The following is a 16,430-nucleotide window of genomic DNA, read 5'->3' on the forward strand; positions in this document are numbered from 1 at the left end:
ATCTGAATTCAGGAATCTGATATACACTGTGGGATTAACCCAAAGCGAAAGGATTTAATGGCCCAGCAGGCAGTCTCTATTTAGAAGATCCTCCGTCTGAGATCCCCCAGCCATGTTGGCTGGGACCCCTTCCCTTCCCTTTGCATCCCTTTACTGGTGCTTTTTTAATTTTGCTTTTTTTTTTTTTTTTAAAGATTTATTTATTTGACAGAGAGAAATCACAAGTAGACAGAGAGGCAGCCAAAGAGAGAGAGGGAAGCAGGCTCCCTGCTGAGCAGAGAGCCCGATGCGGAACTCGATCCCAGGACCCTGAGATCATGACCTGAGCCGAAGGCAGCGGCTTAATCCACTGAACCACCCAGGCGCCCCTTTAATTTTGCTTTTTAAAAGAACCTGCCCTTGCACATCTAAAGGTGTGTGTGGAAGACACTGCCGACCACCACCACCACCACTGCTACGAGAGGAGGACAGAGAGGAGGTGTCAGGCGGGGGGGCATGTTTCAAATTGGGGGGGGTAAGAATAGGAAATAGGAGAGGATTTTTTTTTAATGGAGGGAAAGTGAGAGTATCTGAAACAAATTCACGGTCGTGCACATTCATCAGACCAGTTTCCTAGAGGCTGCCTCACAAGGGGGGCAGAACCTGAGAAGCAGCAGGCTTGGACTTTCTTGGGCATACCAAGATGGAATACCTGGAAGGCAGAGTTGGTTTCTTGACACCATCATCCCCCCCCACCCCCCCCACCCCCCCACCCCTGTCTCATCCCATTTGGTTGTGGCTGATGGGAGAGACGCCCTCCACCCTTAAGGTCCTTAAAGACCTAAATGGTACAGAACAGAACAGGGACCTGACTGGAAGCCCCAAACATGGGCCAAAAACTCTGCGCCTTAACGGAAAAGTCTAGGACAGAAGGGAAGTCAGGAAGTTTCACTCTATTCGAATGGATAGTTTTTTAGTTACCATTTTTCAAACAATAGTTAGTAGTCCAACGGCTCAAGCAATACATTACTTATTAATGAGCTATTAACAGTCTAGCACCATGACAGACTTCCTTGAGACAATAAAGTTACGATTTGGCCCCTGACCAGGGCAGGATCAATAGCAAGCATCTGCTAAAGGCCTAGGAGAAGCCAGGCCATGGTTTGGTGCTCTGTGCCCATATAGATTTCATTTGATATTCACAGCCCTGCAAGAGGAACCCATTTTACAGATAAAGCAACTGAGATCCCAAAGAGATTAAGTAAGTAGACCAAGAAGACATCCAGCTACGAACTGGCAAAGTAAGGATGCATATTTGGTTTTCTCAAGCTTTTAGACTAAGAGTTTCTATTCCGACCAGAAAGACAAAATGCACACGTGAAAGTATTAATCAGCCCTGGCCTTCAGATTCAAGTCAAGCCTGATCTGCGAAACCCCCTGAAGTCTGGCCTCGGTCTACCTTATTTTCCACTAAATCCTGGCCCTTTTGCCCAGTGCAGACAATATCCAATATTGCTACGCCCTTCCTTCCTATCTGTGTCCTTCCTATGGCTTCTTCGGTCATGGGTTTGCCCCTCTGCCCAAGTGATTCCTCAAAAAAGCTCCATCCAAGAGAGCCCTAGTTATTTCCAAGGGTCTGCTCCCAAGCTTCGCGTTTCCAGAATACCTTCAGCGTGACTACAGGCCATGCTCCCACTCACACAAGCTTCTTTCTGCAGCTCGAGTCCTGCACCCGCAGGCCTGACTGTGCGGGACAGCACCCTGCTGTCCTAGTACAGACGCCCCTTCCGTCCCTGCAGACCTCTGGAACTCTGGCCAGAGAGAAGGGTGAGGGCTTTGTCTACCTGACTTTCCCCTTCTCATTTCTTTGCTTCCCCTTCAGGCCAATAGGTTCCTTTTGCTTTCACAGAAAATGGGCCAAATGCAAGAATGGTTTCAAAACTGAATCGTCCAAAGCTTTGCTCTAGAGAGTGCAAGGTGACAGCCGGGTTTGGGGGAGAGGCTGGGGGGAAACATCCAGACTGAAGATATGTTTTGTTTGGCCCACAGCGTCTTTTGAAACTTGGACCAAAGTGCCAACTACACTCACACAAAAATCTAGATTTCTAACACGTCTCGAAAAACGGAAAGACCTGGCACTATGAAATGACATTTCTGCCCAGCAATGATCAGCAGGATGTGAGTAGCAACATTCGAGTGAGTCACACGCCCCCAGGCCCCTCAAGCATCATATTTTCTTCCAGACCTGGCTCATTCTACTTGGTCTCACCTGCCAGGCCCTGTGGGCATTTACACATGTGTGTCTGCTCTGGGTCCCTTTCTCCCCTACACAGTGGAAGACATCATAGAGGAGGTGGCGTTTGAGTAAGGCCTTGAAAGAGGGATCCAGCTGTTGCGAGGTTTTACTTCACAAAGAAATGCCTCGGTGAGTTCTAGAACCTTTAGCTCATACTGCCTGGGTTGCCTTCTCTTATCAGCAGGATGGTGCAATGTTTTTGCCATCAGTGTTTTGGAATCAAGACAGCTCAAGTTCCCATTCAGTCTCTGTCATTTACCTGGTGAAGGAACTTAGAAACCTTGACAAGTTGCCTAACTTCTCAGATTGCCCTCCTGCAAAATGGGGACGACACTAGAACCTACCTCATAGTATTACTGTTGTAAGGAGTAAATAAAGGGTCACGCGAATGAACCCTAAGCATCTAGTTTTACTACTGCCTTTATTAATATCATTTTAGTCCAGGGCCAGATAGTAAGTACGTTTGGCTCTGTGTGTCACACAGTCTCTGTCACACTACTCAACTCTGCCGCTACAGTGTGAAAGCTGCCAGAGACCATTTGTCAACAACTGGGTGTGGCTATGTGCCAATAAAACTTTATTTACAAAACAGGCAGCTGGCCAGAGTTGACCAGTGGGCTTTAGTTTACCAACCTCATGTTTTCAATATTCCCACAGCCGGCCAATGTAAATCAGCTCTGAGGATGCTGTCTAGGTGTCTCAGTGACATCGAGAACAATAGGTACCCCCAGTGGGCAGAAGTGGGCACCTCTAACCTGTTTACTGGACTCACTGAGATGAGGCTTAGCCCAGAAATCATTTTATAGGGACAGTGCTCCCACCTCCACATCTTGGAAAGAAATCTCTTCCCAACCCTCATCAGAATCTCGCTGGACCTGAGTTCAAATGTTGTTTCTTTCAAACAAGATCAGGCACTCCTGTCAGAGGTCCTGAATTTTCACTCCACCACACAACAACCCATGACTTGTGACAGGTGGATAAAGTACGCACTCCCCACCTGACAGGCAGTTCCATGAAGAGAGGATCTGCCTGATTTCCCCACCTCTGTCTCTCCAGGCTGGCCTGCACACAGAAGGTGCTCGAGGGGGGCTGAGAATGAGTCCCCTCTTCTGTGAATGAGAGGCATCACGTGCCTGCCTTGGGGGAGTGCGGGATTTAAGGAGCCCTTTTAAACATTTTATTCCTCAAGTGCACAGTATTTTGACTGAGTCAACTGCCAATGGGACTGCACATTCCTAGAGAGCATTCAAGCACCACATGCTGACCAAATAAATAAAGGACGGAAGAAATAATATTCATGAAGACTCAATTACAGGATAAGTCAGTCTATACTCAAAGTTCCACTATTAGTCCCTCAATATAAAGTGATAGGGAGACATGAAGGTCACCAATCCTGGCAGAATGGAGGAAAACCTGCATTTTAATCCTGGCTCTGAGTCTTAACTATATGTGACCTTGGGCAAGCTACTTAACCTCCTTTGGTCTCAGCTGCCCCATCTCTGAAGTATGAAAATGTCACAATACAACCAACCGAAGAGAATTTATTTGAGAATTAAATGAGCATTTAATTTATGTATTAATATATTTGCAATGCCTGACACATAATGGCTACTCTATAAACAGAAAATGTTGTAACTTCATAGGAAACACTGTGGGTAAAACTCTGGCCAATGGTTTGGGCAGAGAGAAAGCCAGAGGCATTTTCTCTGGGTTGTGCATATATAGAGAAGAGAAAACTTTAGAAAAACGAAGTGTGAAAGTGGTTCTAAGACCAAAATGTATGGGGATGGTTTTCTACCATTTTGGATCAATCAACCAAGTTGCTTTTTCCTTCTTACTGTGAAAGAATGGGTGAGCTCTATGGGGAAAGAAATTTTTATCTGTGCGTTAGTCATTGTGTTTGCTCTTAATATCCTCCCTGGAGAGAAATGACACATAGTAGGCATGCAATAAACATTTCAGAATGAAAGAAACCATCTGTGAATATCAGGGAGTGGAAGAAACGCCAATTTCGTTTGTCACCAAGAGTGGCATCTCAACAAAGCTTTTCTTAAGCCATTATAAATAATACCATCAAAGGGCCTTCCTAGCTTCAGCAAAGAATATGGAAATGAAAGTAAGGTCCACAGGGCACTGTGAACACCAAACCTGGTTTCTTTGTGACCACGGACCCCTGGGTGAGTATCTTGGCACTAACGTCCACACTCTAAATAGTGATTCCATACCAGTCATGTCCCACAGAGGCACCATCTACTGCTCTAAGACAAGGCGCTGGGATGATCTACCCTGAACACACCCATGGAAAACATTTGCCTACTTTTCTCAGAGTAGAACCTTGAGAGTAGCCCTTCTTCCTCAAAGCAGCAGACCATCGTGCTTGAGAGCACTGGCTGCTAGGCCCAAGATTTTTCTGGCCTTTCTCTGTCCACTAAATAAAAGGGGCTGGACTTGTTCTCTCAAATGTCCTATAAGTCTATTCCAATGCCCATAGCAAATTAGACATGAGCCTTTTTCTTCGCTAACCATGGGCAGTCTTCCTGATCCTCTTGATCAACAAAGCCAAGGGATGTCCAGCCAGTCACGGCTGAAGCCCAACATGTCCGTGCTGTTGGCTCCACCAACATCCAGCCAGGAGGAGGTCTCTGAGAGTCTGAGAATGTTCTGGGCGACCTTCTCTGCCTCTGAACCCTTCGCCCCATGTCAAGAGGCCCTCATTCCACAACGCAAATTTCCAACCAGAATGTTGCCAAAGTTGGGTAGTCACAGAAGAAAAACAACTAAACCTGAGCCTGTCGTGGAGGAAAGTCAGAGAACAAGGCAATGAGTAAGAACATTTTTATTCTCTGGTATAATATCTGGGTAGTTTGGTTTTTTCCACTGGTACCCTGAGCTGAGCTCAACCCAGAGGATGGCAAGCAAAGCTTGGACTAAAGGGAAAACAAGTATACTCTCACAGTGCTTTCCAATCCCATGGTCCACAGGGGGCTTGGGGCAGGCCCAGCGACAGGTTAACTGGTGATAACTTGGCCTGTTATCTCTGTAGTATGCAAGGCTTCCCTTGTAGGCATCAGAACAAATAAAAAGCCCCACATGCATATACATATAGACACACACATTCTAATATGTATGTATTTATACGTATTTTAAAAACATATTCCTCCCTTCAGAAAAATACACAAAATTAGCAAGTTTAAATTATTTGCACTTAGTTCTTTGTCTCCAGTTATACTGTGTTCTTTTGTGCTGGTAAAACAACATGGGCTTTAATTAGCAAATATCTGTAAATAATTTACTTGCTTTTCAAATAAGACAGAACAATGGGGTCAATTTTCACATACATTTACCCAGCATGCATCCTGGGTCTTAAGCCAGACTCTCCCATTGTTCAATAACTATATCAAGCTGTCCAACTCTTCTGCCTTCTCGGTGGAGGTAGGGGAGGTTAGGGGGCCAGAAGCCCAGGTTCTGGTAGCAACATCCCATTTTGCAAGACCCCAGAAGGCAAGCATATAGCATTGTCCATCCCCGGTTAAAAAAAAGTCTTAACGATTTCTGACTCTGGAACCCTTCTGCCAGGAATGTGTAAGTGTGCCAAAGGCAAAGGGCATTTAACGCTCTGCCACCCCACTGCCCCCGACCCCCGACAGTGTAAGCCCCAAAACACAAGGCACTATGTCTGAGGTCTATGAATCACTGAGCCCTGTCTAGGCTCTCCAGGGTTAAGCCGGGCCCTTCACAAAAGTGCAAAGAAAGATGTTAAATCAAATGAGAATGACTGCTCTAGGACTGGAGGCACTATTATTTTGAATAAGATTGAAAAGGCCAGAAAAAGCAATTCAAAAACATTTCAATTATGTATTTCCCAGAACTACATCTTTGAGCAACTAATGCAAATGTTACCACCACAATAAAACTTCTTCCCACATAAAAGCATATAAAACAGGTTGAACAGCATATACTTTATATATCATATGCATATTTTTGACTATTAATAAAAAATTCAAAATCTATGTATGCCTTACTCTCCTAAGCAATACAGTAATTATGATTAAGGGACAGGCAGCAGAAAAAGAGCCAATTTATCTTACTCGTGCTCAGGAATACTATTGTGTAACTAAGCAACTAAAGACAAAATATGGTCTAATTAATTCACTCCTATGCTTATTTAAAAGACACAATTAGAACATTTTTATTTTCCAGCCTGCACAGTAGCTCAACATGCTTGAGGGTGTGGAAAGCAAAGCCTATTATTCTCAAAGACAAGAGTTTAATGTTTAGTGCCACTGATCAGGCTTGGAAGTCAGCTCTGGGGAGGAGGGGGTATGTTCGGAGTCACGAGAAAGGAAAGGTATGGTAAGCGGGGAAGAGGGTTCTGGGGCCACTGGACTGCCTAGTAACATGTGGCCTCTCCCCGCTCTTTTCCTTGCTGTGGCACAGGGGTGGAGAAAGGGCCATGAACTTGATGGTCATGCGTGCAAGGACACACGCCCCTGTGCGTCTATTTATACAGCCACAGAGATGCTCCAGAAAATTCACGTAATTAAAGCACACGTTCTCGTCTGTGTGATAAATGTCAAATACCCATCTTTGACGCTGCTAACAGTGCATTTGATTTTAAAAGCGGAATTAATTTACGCAAGTGTGTGCTGGAGATTGATGCCATTAGCATGATTCGAAAGCACCCTTTCTGTAATAATCATCATCTGCATGTTTAAAATGTGTTGCCGATCCGGACGTTCACTGTCCAGGACGTGAGTCGTGTTTTCGGAAGGCTGAGGCCCGGGTTCTAATCTCCAGCAAGCTGGCGCAGACCACAGCATGGCTGGAAAAAGCCATCTGTGCCTCTGCGAGGCCACAGGAGTGGAGTTTTCAAGAAATGCAGGAAATCCGTGACCGCATTTCTGAGAGGCGAATGAATCTTTAAGCCAACAGCCGATAAGTTTGTTTTAAATTTCTTTAAAAGCCAAACCAACGGGTAATCACTAGCTACAATATTATTCTGAGTGGAAGATGGCAAATATCCAGCTATCCTGGCTATAAAAAATGACAAGCAAATGCATTTGATCCGAGCAATTATATTCTGGATATTGGTTAAAACGAGACTTTGATAAATGGGCTTGAGTCGTGTATCACTAGCATCCACCACGAACAATGGCATGCTTTATTAATAATTAATAACGAAGTATTTACATGTATGGACTCATGTACTTTGTAAAAATAACATTTCCTTAGTATGTGCCTGACACTCTAAATGTCACGGGAGGATTTAATTGCTTATAATTTTGACTCACTATCAAACACTGGCCTAGTTAAGACCACCAGTCTGGAAAGCACGCCAGCTCACGGGAGCTGCCAACCGTACTCAGGTGAGGAGTGACCGGTCCCTTGGCATCCAGTGTGTGGTCAGATTGCCACCGCATAGCCCCGACTTTTTAATGGGCTGAGGGCTGAAGATGGGAAAAGTACTCACACATGAAGGTGCTGGCTCTAACCTCACCATCAGTCCCAAATAGGGACCGTTCTCTTTGGTGAGTACTCCGAAAGAAAATCTACACTTTTAGACATCTTTTGTGCAAAAACGATGGTGGATTTTAGACGAGAAAGAACACATGTGACGGGGGTGTGCTGCAGCTGGCCCACAAGGGAATGACCCATCATGGGTCCCCTGACAGGAAGAAACCAGGCTGACCTTTAAGAAAGCAGGCTGTGGGAAAGAACGTTTTAGATGGCTGAGGTCATGTAGTCATTCAATAAATACTTAGTGACTGGCACTGAATACTGTAGGGGGGACCCAGAGGTGAAGAAGTCACAACCTGTAGTTCCTGAGAACACCGCTAGGGTGGGAAACGGCGGATGTGGACAGGGGGAGTGAGAGAAAAAGGAACAGGATGCAGATAACCCTCATAGACCGTGCATGTGCAAAGTACAAGAGAGGACAAGCCAAGCACAGCCCAGTAAGAGCCCTGAAGGCAGGGATTCCCGCCTACCTTGTCCAGGGCTGTATCCCCAGGGCCTAGAACAGGCTCTGTCACAAAGTAGGTGCTCTACAAATATGCTCTGAGTGATTAAGACTTCGAAGATAAAGATAATAATTTCTAGTTTCCAGAAAGATCAGGAAAGGCTATAAATAGTGGCTTTAATTAATCTACACTTCAACTAAGGAGCACAGATTAAGTGACAGCTTTTCTGTGACCACTGTCTGTCCATGGGAGTAAACAGCAAACTCTTTGAGGATTGAGGCCATTCTCCTTCATATCTGTATCCTGCTGTCCAGCACACAGTAGGTCTTCAATCAATGTCTCTGAGCTGAATAAATTCTTTTTACAAAATCATGCAGATCGCGAGTCTTCCTTTGAACACACATTGCATTTATTGTCAGCACAATCCACTAACGTGTTATATAACGTCTTATGTTGTTTTTACATTTTTAAAAACGTGTTGATCTCATCTCTCAATGAAGATTGATAAGCTTCTTGAGAAACAGGGTCACACCATGAACTGTTTTTCATCTATCTCTGTACCTAGCCGAGCTCCAAGTACATGGTTAGCACTCAACAAGTAGTTTTTGATGAACTCAAGAGAGATGACACCAACATTTGCTAGAGTTAGGATCTGAACCTACAAAATCTAATTCAGTACACACTCTACTGATTCTTAAATTTTAATATCATTAGAATCAACGCTGAAACAGAGATTTGTTTGCACAGATATTTTTGACATATGACTGTTAAATTATTTCTTGATTTTACTGGGTCTTGCTCCAACCCAAGTAAGAAAGAGAAAAAAGCATATAATCCTGCTCCCTATTTCAAATCAACTCCATAGGCCAGGGGTCAGCAAACATTTTTGTAAAGGACCAAACAGTAAATTATTTCCCAATTTCTACTGTGCGGGGTCATATGGTAGCCGTCAGGGCTACTCAACTCGGCTACTGTAACTTGAAAGCAGTTATAAACAATATGTAAACAAACAAGTCTGACTATGTTCCAATAAAACTTTACAAAAACAGACAGTGGTCCAAATTCAGCCCTCGGGCCATAGTTCACTGATGCTTATCACAGTCCTCTGAATTCTCACCAGACAGTTCTTTAGTTCTCACCCTAATTGGGAAGGGCCAGCCAGTCAGAGAAAAGTTACTCTTTTTCCTAGTTGAAGGTCATGACTAAAACTACTAAGAACTGCAGATACTGCATCCCTTGTTTGCTGAGCTCTCCTGTATAAAGTGCTTATGCCAGCTGGCAGGCCCTTTCCATTACTGTTTCTAATTCTCTTGACAAAGTAGAGATCATTAGATCCATTTTACAGATGGAGAAACTGAGACTCAGAAAAGCTAAAGAAATGGTCCAAGGCCAGTGAGGTCACTTGAAGAGGTCTTGGAAATTTTTAAAAAGTCAGCTCATGGATACAGACCAGAGACAGAGCAGCTATCCACAGCTAGAACAGGGTCAGTCCAGCACCTCCTAGATTTCAAGATACGTCTGACTAATTTGAGATGTGATACAAGCAGGCAATCTTTTAAACAAATCCTACCGATTCAGAGGACAGCACAGTTTCATACTGAAATATGAATCCTTAAGGAACTTCTTATTTTGATGACATGGCAAAACATATCCTATGGATGAAAGCCAACCTGATTTGGGGAGACCTGTATTGGGTATTTGTCTTAGCAAACTAACCTAGATGCTATCCTCTCACAGAGAAAATCTTTCTTTAGGAAAAGGGGTGGTGCGGGCACCACTGGGTGGCTCAGTGGGTTAAGCCTCTGCCTTCGATCCTAGGGTCCTGGGATAGAGACCCACGTGGGGCTTGCTGCTCAGTGGAGAGTCTGCTTCTCCCTCTCCCTCTGCCCCTCCTCCTGGCTGTGCTCTGTCTTGCAAATAAGTAAGTAAAATCTTAATTAAAAAAAAAAAAAGAAAGAAAGTAGTGGTAGTGGTCTCAAACTTCAACGATAACAGCAGTACAAATATTAATGATAATAACAATGAGTCAGCCACTACTGGAGAATATACTATGTGCCAATCTCAGTTGTAAGCACTTTACATGTATTGACTCATTTAATCCTTAAGGCAATCCTAGGGAGTAGGTACTGTATCTCCATTTCATAGATGAGAAAAGTGAGGCAATGTTTAAAATGTAGGCTCCTGGACCCAATTCCAGAGATTCCAATCAAGTTAGTTTCAACGGGGGTTCTGGAATATGAATTTCTGACCATTTTTAACCAGATAGTAACCACTTACAGAAATCCTGACTGCTAGCTAGAATCTGCTTGACCTTGACTTCCTGACATCCTTAGCTTACTCATCCACACTCACAGTTGCAGGGGACCAGGAAAGCTTCCTGTAGAATCCAGCCCACAGTCAGGCTGCAATCCAAGCTTGCACATCTACCTCTTTTAAAAGGGTATATTGTCAATAGATGAAGCGCTTGGCAGTTTGAAAATGAATGTAATCAGAAGTTACCCAGTAACAGAACCAATTACCCTCCTACTTTGCCATTTTCCTTCTCTGAAGAGGTAGTGGCTGAATGTGGCAATTGTGGGTAATTACTAAAGACACTTAACTCCTGTATATGGCTCTACTATTCACTTTCATGGTAATTTAAGACAGTGTCATGATTAGGCCTGAGAACCTCCACACAGGCATATTAGTCTCTCTGCTTATTGTTCATAAATTATAATATCTATAATAAAAGCCGCTGCAGTCATCACTCTTTTCTATTTATTTAAGGACTGTACCATTTTTAAAGTACTTTTGCCCATATAATGCCTCTTGATATTCACAACAATCCACAGTCTGCCTCATTATTGTCCCCATTTTGCTGCTGAAGAAACTGAGGCTCAGAGGGTTTATGCTGGTTCAAGGTCGAATAAATACTAAGTTGCGGAATCAAGATGTGACTCTGGACTGCTTTTTCTCCACACCAGTTGCCAGCACAGGAAGGACGTGAAGGCAGTAGTAAGTCATTATCAGAGTTATTATAAATAATAATAAATTATTAATGATTATTAATAATGGTATTAAAACACAACTGCTCTCGTTAGATACCATGAGCTCAAATCAGCTGAACTTTATAGAATAAGAATGGTTCTGCTACCTAAAATCCAGTGACCTTTGGCAAAATGGATTGACTAGTCATGACTCTAAAATGAACAAGGAATTGCCCATATTAGCGCAAACTTCTAGAATATAATATGTTGCATTAAAACTCTGGTGTCAAGGGTAGGATTCAGTGGTGGTGGTGGTGCGGGGGGAACAAACAATCCTAAAGCTTAGGAAGGCCTACGTTCTAGCTTGGTGACCTTTGACAAACCGCATAACTTCTCTAAGCCTATATCCATTGTAAAATGCCATACAAAGTCCTGCCTTATCCAGCCTCATACAATTATTGCAAGGATCAATAAAATATTCCCCAAAAAGGCCCTCTGCAGATGATAGCAAACCACACAGGGACGCTATTTCTAATCTCGCACAATGATAATTTTCCTGCTTTTAGAACTGACGTCTTTACATTTCAAGAAATCATAAATAGACAGAATGGTTCTCTTAAACCAAAAAAGCATACTGAGTCCTGGCTGTCCTTTCGAAATGGATGCTGATGTCAGCTCAATCAAGAAATTATTAACCTCCATTTGGTTACTTAAAATAAACTGTACTGGCTGATTAAATATGCTGAACATTTTCTCCAAGTAACAGTGCACATCACCAAGAAACCTTTCTCTTTCAGTTACACTTTGCAAATGGCAAATGCATCATTCAAAACTATTTAAAATCAATAACAAAAATCATTTCACTGTATATAAACAAGTTAATGGAGTTAAGTGAAAACAAAGCAAATTTCTTAATGAGAGGACCCTGTTGCCCCCTCTAGGTGCCTGCAGTAAATGCTGGTTTCCGTAGACTCTCCTCAGGAGGAGACTGCTGCTGCCATTCAGCTAATGAATGACTAACTTAGGCCAGGGGGGAAATGACATCACCAGGGTGGAAAACCGATCTGGATTGGGAAACTTTCTACCTGCTTTACATTTGTCATAATTATTTTGCACAATGCAGCCTGCATTTGCATAATTTTGAGGCGTGTCATTATCTCAATTGAAAATTGTTTTAATATGGCTGAATAATTCACAATGACATCAGCCAAAGTCCTAATGAAATATACAAGTATAATCATACAGCTAATTACCAGCCGTGTTAGCATTAAGAAACAAATCATGCATAATATTAGACGATGTATATGCAGCTGAGGATTATAAATAGAGCCATCTCCCTCCGCAAACCCCCTAGAGTTTACTTTTAAATGGCAAGATTAATTTCCTTAGGTATGGCTCATATAGCAATGACGAAATGTACAGATCATTACAACGGCTCGCTTTCATTTGCCCTTAATGAACAATTTTTAAAAATCGTTTATTTAAAAATACTGTGTATCTATGCATTATCAGCAGTTCTAACAGATGTAACCTTGGGCTAAAATGGTTTTCACTCTTAAATCAGAATTCACTATTTAATTACACCGACAGAAATTAAAACTGGACCAAGTGGGGTCAACTCGGGGTCTTTAAAAATATTTCAATTTCAATTTAAAAAAAAAAAGAAAGAAGGAGAGTGACCACAAAATATCTCATAAAACACTGAATAATTTCCTTCTGGGTTTAGGCAGAAGTCTATTAGGCACCAGCTCTTTTCTGGATATTTAATCCTTCCCTTTTCCAGATCACAGGCCATGTTGAAGTAATAAATTTGAAAAGCAAATAATAAGAAATCAGGAGGGGGAGGGGAGGAAGACAGCTGCGCAGGAAAGTTGGGTCGGGGGAGGGGACAGAGCTAGACCTTGGGAGGGGGAAAGAGCTCAACCTGTTGGTAGGGTGCAGGATTTTTCACAGTATTTCCAAACAACACCTTTGTAAAATTGCAGGCAGACGTCGGGAAGTATGAACGTTTAAAACCCAAAGCGGGCGGGAGAGGGCGGGGGAGGGGGGGGAACGTTCGGGGAGGAGGGCGGGGCTTATTTCCGAAGAGGCAGATCTGAGGGCGAAGGTTTTGACGAACTCCAGTAATTAACCGGCATAGACCACTGATGGGTAATTCGATCCTGGGAGAGGGAGTGAACTGGCGATGCCAAAAGTACAATCAACTCCATCAGACCAAGGAATTCTGGAAGGACTGGCAGGCAGCTCCACGTTCCGGGATGAGTTAAACGGAGGAACCATTCATTTAACAAAAAGATCCTTACATCTACCTCGAAAGCTCGAGGGCCTGGCACAGAGCTACCTGCCCTCAAAAGTCTCAGTCTGATCACCCAGCTCTCGCTCGGGCAACACAAAGCCTTGCCAGGCGGCTGCGCGCCCTCCCTCCCCACCGCACCGAGGGCACAGCCTCCCCAAAATAGTTCCCCCGGTGGGTATCACGGCGCTGAGGTCGGTCAGCTGACAAGGGGAGCCCGCAGAACTGCGGTCACACATGAAATGACAGAGCTGAAGGGAGGCGGCCGCCCCGGCGCCCGGTGACAGCAGCTCACCTCGGGCGTCCTCCCGGGAGCGCGGCTAGCGCCCCCGCGGCCGTCCAGAAACGTGCCGGCGAAGCTCGGTCCCTCCCCACCCTCCCCGGGAGCGCCGTCTGGGCACGGAGGCCGCCGGACCCGCGAGGCCAGTGGGCGAGCACACACCCCTCTGCCTTCCCCGCAGCCCCGGTCCCGGTCCCACACATTCCCAAAGATTGCGCTGGAAGACGTCCACTTTGCGTGGAGTAATTGAAAACTAGAACATCAAATGGCTTGTCCGAGGGGGAGGGGGTGGGGGCGAGAGATAGTTGTTAATGCTTAACGTGTTTGTGCCGGTTACACGACCGCTTTGAAATCCGCCCGGGCAGATCTGCAAGTTATTTGAATGTATTATTCCAGTACCTGTCATTTATCACTTTATTCAACACGTCTTTGCCAACTCAATAGCTTTTGATCTCACTCTGCCTCCATTTCGTAATTTCCGCCCTCTTAAACATATCAAATACTTACTTTAAAAAAAAAAAAAAAGTGAACAATATCGAAACCCACCGAAAGAAATCCACCCAGCCCCGACTGAGCCAGACGCGAAGGTAAAATTTTCAAAAGGCAAAAAATATAAAAAGCATGTGATGTTCAAGCGGCAGTAGCAAGAGAGCGAACGATCTCTCTCTCTCTCTCTCTCTCTCTCACACACACACACACACACACACACATCCTTGAACAAAACCCTTCTCGAACAAGTTATTTGATCTTGACTAAAATCAGCAGTTGGATCCTCTTTGTAAAGCTGACAGCCAAACTCTGACAATGGCAAAATACTCGAGCCCCAGCTAGTGGCGCTACCCCTTTAAAAAAGGAGTCGATCCTGCTCGCCTGCAGAAGTGAATACAGTATTTTCAAGCTTGCCCTGTAATAAGCATTACTGGGGGGTGGGGGGGGGTAATAAAGAAAGAAGAGAGGGAGATATAAGTTTACCACCTCGCCATGGTCGCTATTTCTGCCCTGGGGAGTGTCTTCTGGGAGGAAATAAAGTTTAGAGCTGGATAAAAGTTGCCGGCTGGTCCTCTCTTCCCACAACAGCTGGAGCTCCGCTATGCAAATCGGATCCTTTGGCGTACATCTTACAAAGAAAAAGTCGCCAAGGGACAAAATTCTTGGTTTGCCTTCAAGGTGGAATTGAAAAGCCTTGTAGAAAATGTAAGGTCCGTGCAAGCCACACGGTGAGCCGACCCACTGCAGGGGGAAAAAAAGCACCAAATAAATAACGTAGCCATCAGAGCACAAACATCTATTCCCAGACACATTTACACACAGACATCCACACTCTTAATACAGAGGAGCCAACAGATATAAGCTGGGTGGAAAAATAATAGAGCCCACAAATTTTCTGCCTCCCCTAAAAACAAAAACAAAAACAAAAACAAAACAACAACAACAACAAAAAACTCCGGGCACCCCCACCGCCACCTCTCCCTACTTCTCCATCCGAGGCGGTAAAATTACATTATGTATGTATGATCAGTGCAGGGATTTTTTTAAACAATAAAAATGATTTGGGGGGATGCAGAGGGTAAAAGTTTGGTGAAAAGTTTGTGGGGGGTGTGGGTAGGTGCAGAGGTGTGGGTGAGTTGGGGGGCTGGGGGGTGCCGGGGGGTGCCGGGATCGGAGGAGCGGAGGAGAGCGAAATACCTGGAGTGAGTTGGGCTCCATCTCGACGTTCTGAATTGATTGAACTCAACATTCTCTCCAAACTTGTTGGCTTGAATGGATTGCATCAGGTCCTGGCAGGGAAAAACATTCTCTGCCTTCAGCTGGCGTAATGTCTCAATATAAAACTGAGCTCTTGCCTCCCCTTCGGCACCAAAATGATTGAAAATATGTCCTAATATTTCTCTGACGACTCAATTTTCAGCTCCTGTCAAAACTGTGTAGGTTTCCTTCCAAATGTGGGATGATCAAATTCATAATCGGAAGAAAGGTTCCGTCCGATCTCGGCGGGAAGCGGATGGATCAAGACAAAAAACATATAGAAAGGTTTGTAAAAATAAAATCCACCCTAAAACTGTGTGAAGATGAGACCTCCCTCTTCCCAATCTCCCTTGTCTGGGGGTGTCGTCTAATGAGATTTTTGGAGGAGACGAGAGCTAGCAAGCTCCGCTGTGCATCTGACAGGACCTGCTTGTATATGTCTAATATAAAGAACATTTCCTGCAGAGATTCCGGGGCGCTGCTCCTCTTTCTAATGCTCCTTAGCAGATTTGCTGTTATTAGACATGTAGATTTGTTTGATAGTTAAATTACGCTTCCTCACTGCCATGTTTTCGAGAACTAATCTGTTAAATTATCTTTTGATGCCTATTTACATGGAAGGGAAAAGTGGGTTATCGATTATATAAACATATAAATATTAATGCATTTGTTCGCTTCGCAAAAAAATACTCAGCCAAAAAAAAAAAAAAAAAACCAGAAAGACAAGTGAGCAGTGCACACACATCTCAGGATTTTGCAAACAATATTGAACGGACAGCGGCTGCATTTAGGGACTGGAACAATAAACGATGCATGATAAATCAATAAATGCGAGCAGCGAGTCTGCTCGGAATATGAATTCAGGCTCCCGGTTCTGCGTGTGCATTCTTTAATTTTGAAGTATATACAC

General features: G+C 44.1%; 1 protein-coding gene across 1 annotated transcript in view; it reads right to left on the minus strand.

Moving 5' to 3' along the window:
* Positions 1–15,665, minus strand: part of ARID5B (AT-rich interaction domain 5B) — a 177,551-nt gene extending 161,886 nt beyond the window's left edge. Inside the window, exons 1-2 of the mRNA XM_059170155.1 lie at positions 15,461–15,665; positions 14,750–15,004 (exon numbers count right to left, since the gene is read on the minus strand). Of these exons, the coding sequence (XP_059026138.1) occupies positions 14,750–15,004; positions 15,461–15,481 (276 nt within the window). The 5' untranslated portion in view covers positions 15,482–15,665. The remainder of the gene's footprint in view (positions 1–14,749; positions 15,005–15,460) is intronic.
* Between the last annotated feature and the right edge of the window lie 765 nt (positions 15,666–16,430).

Source organism: Mustela lutreola, chromosome 4 (genome assembly GCF_030435805.1).
Source record: "Mustela lutreola isolate mMusLut2 chromosome 4, mMusLut2.pri, whole genome shotgun sequence".
NCBI lineage: Eukaryota > Metazoa > Chordata > Mammalia > Carnivora > Mustelidae > Mustela > Mustela lutreola.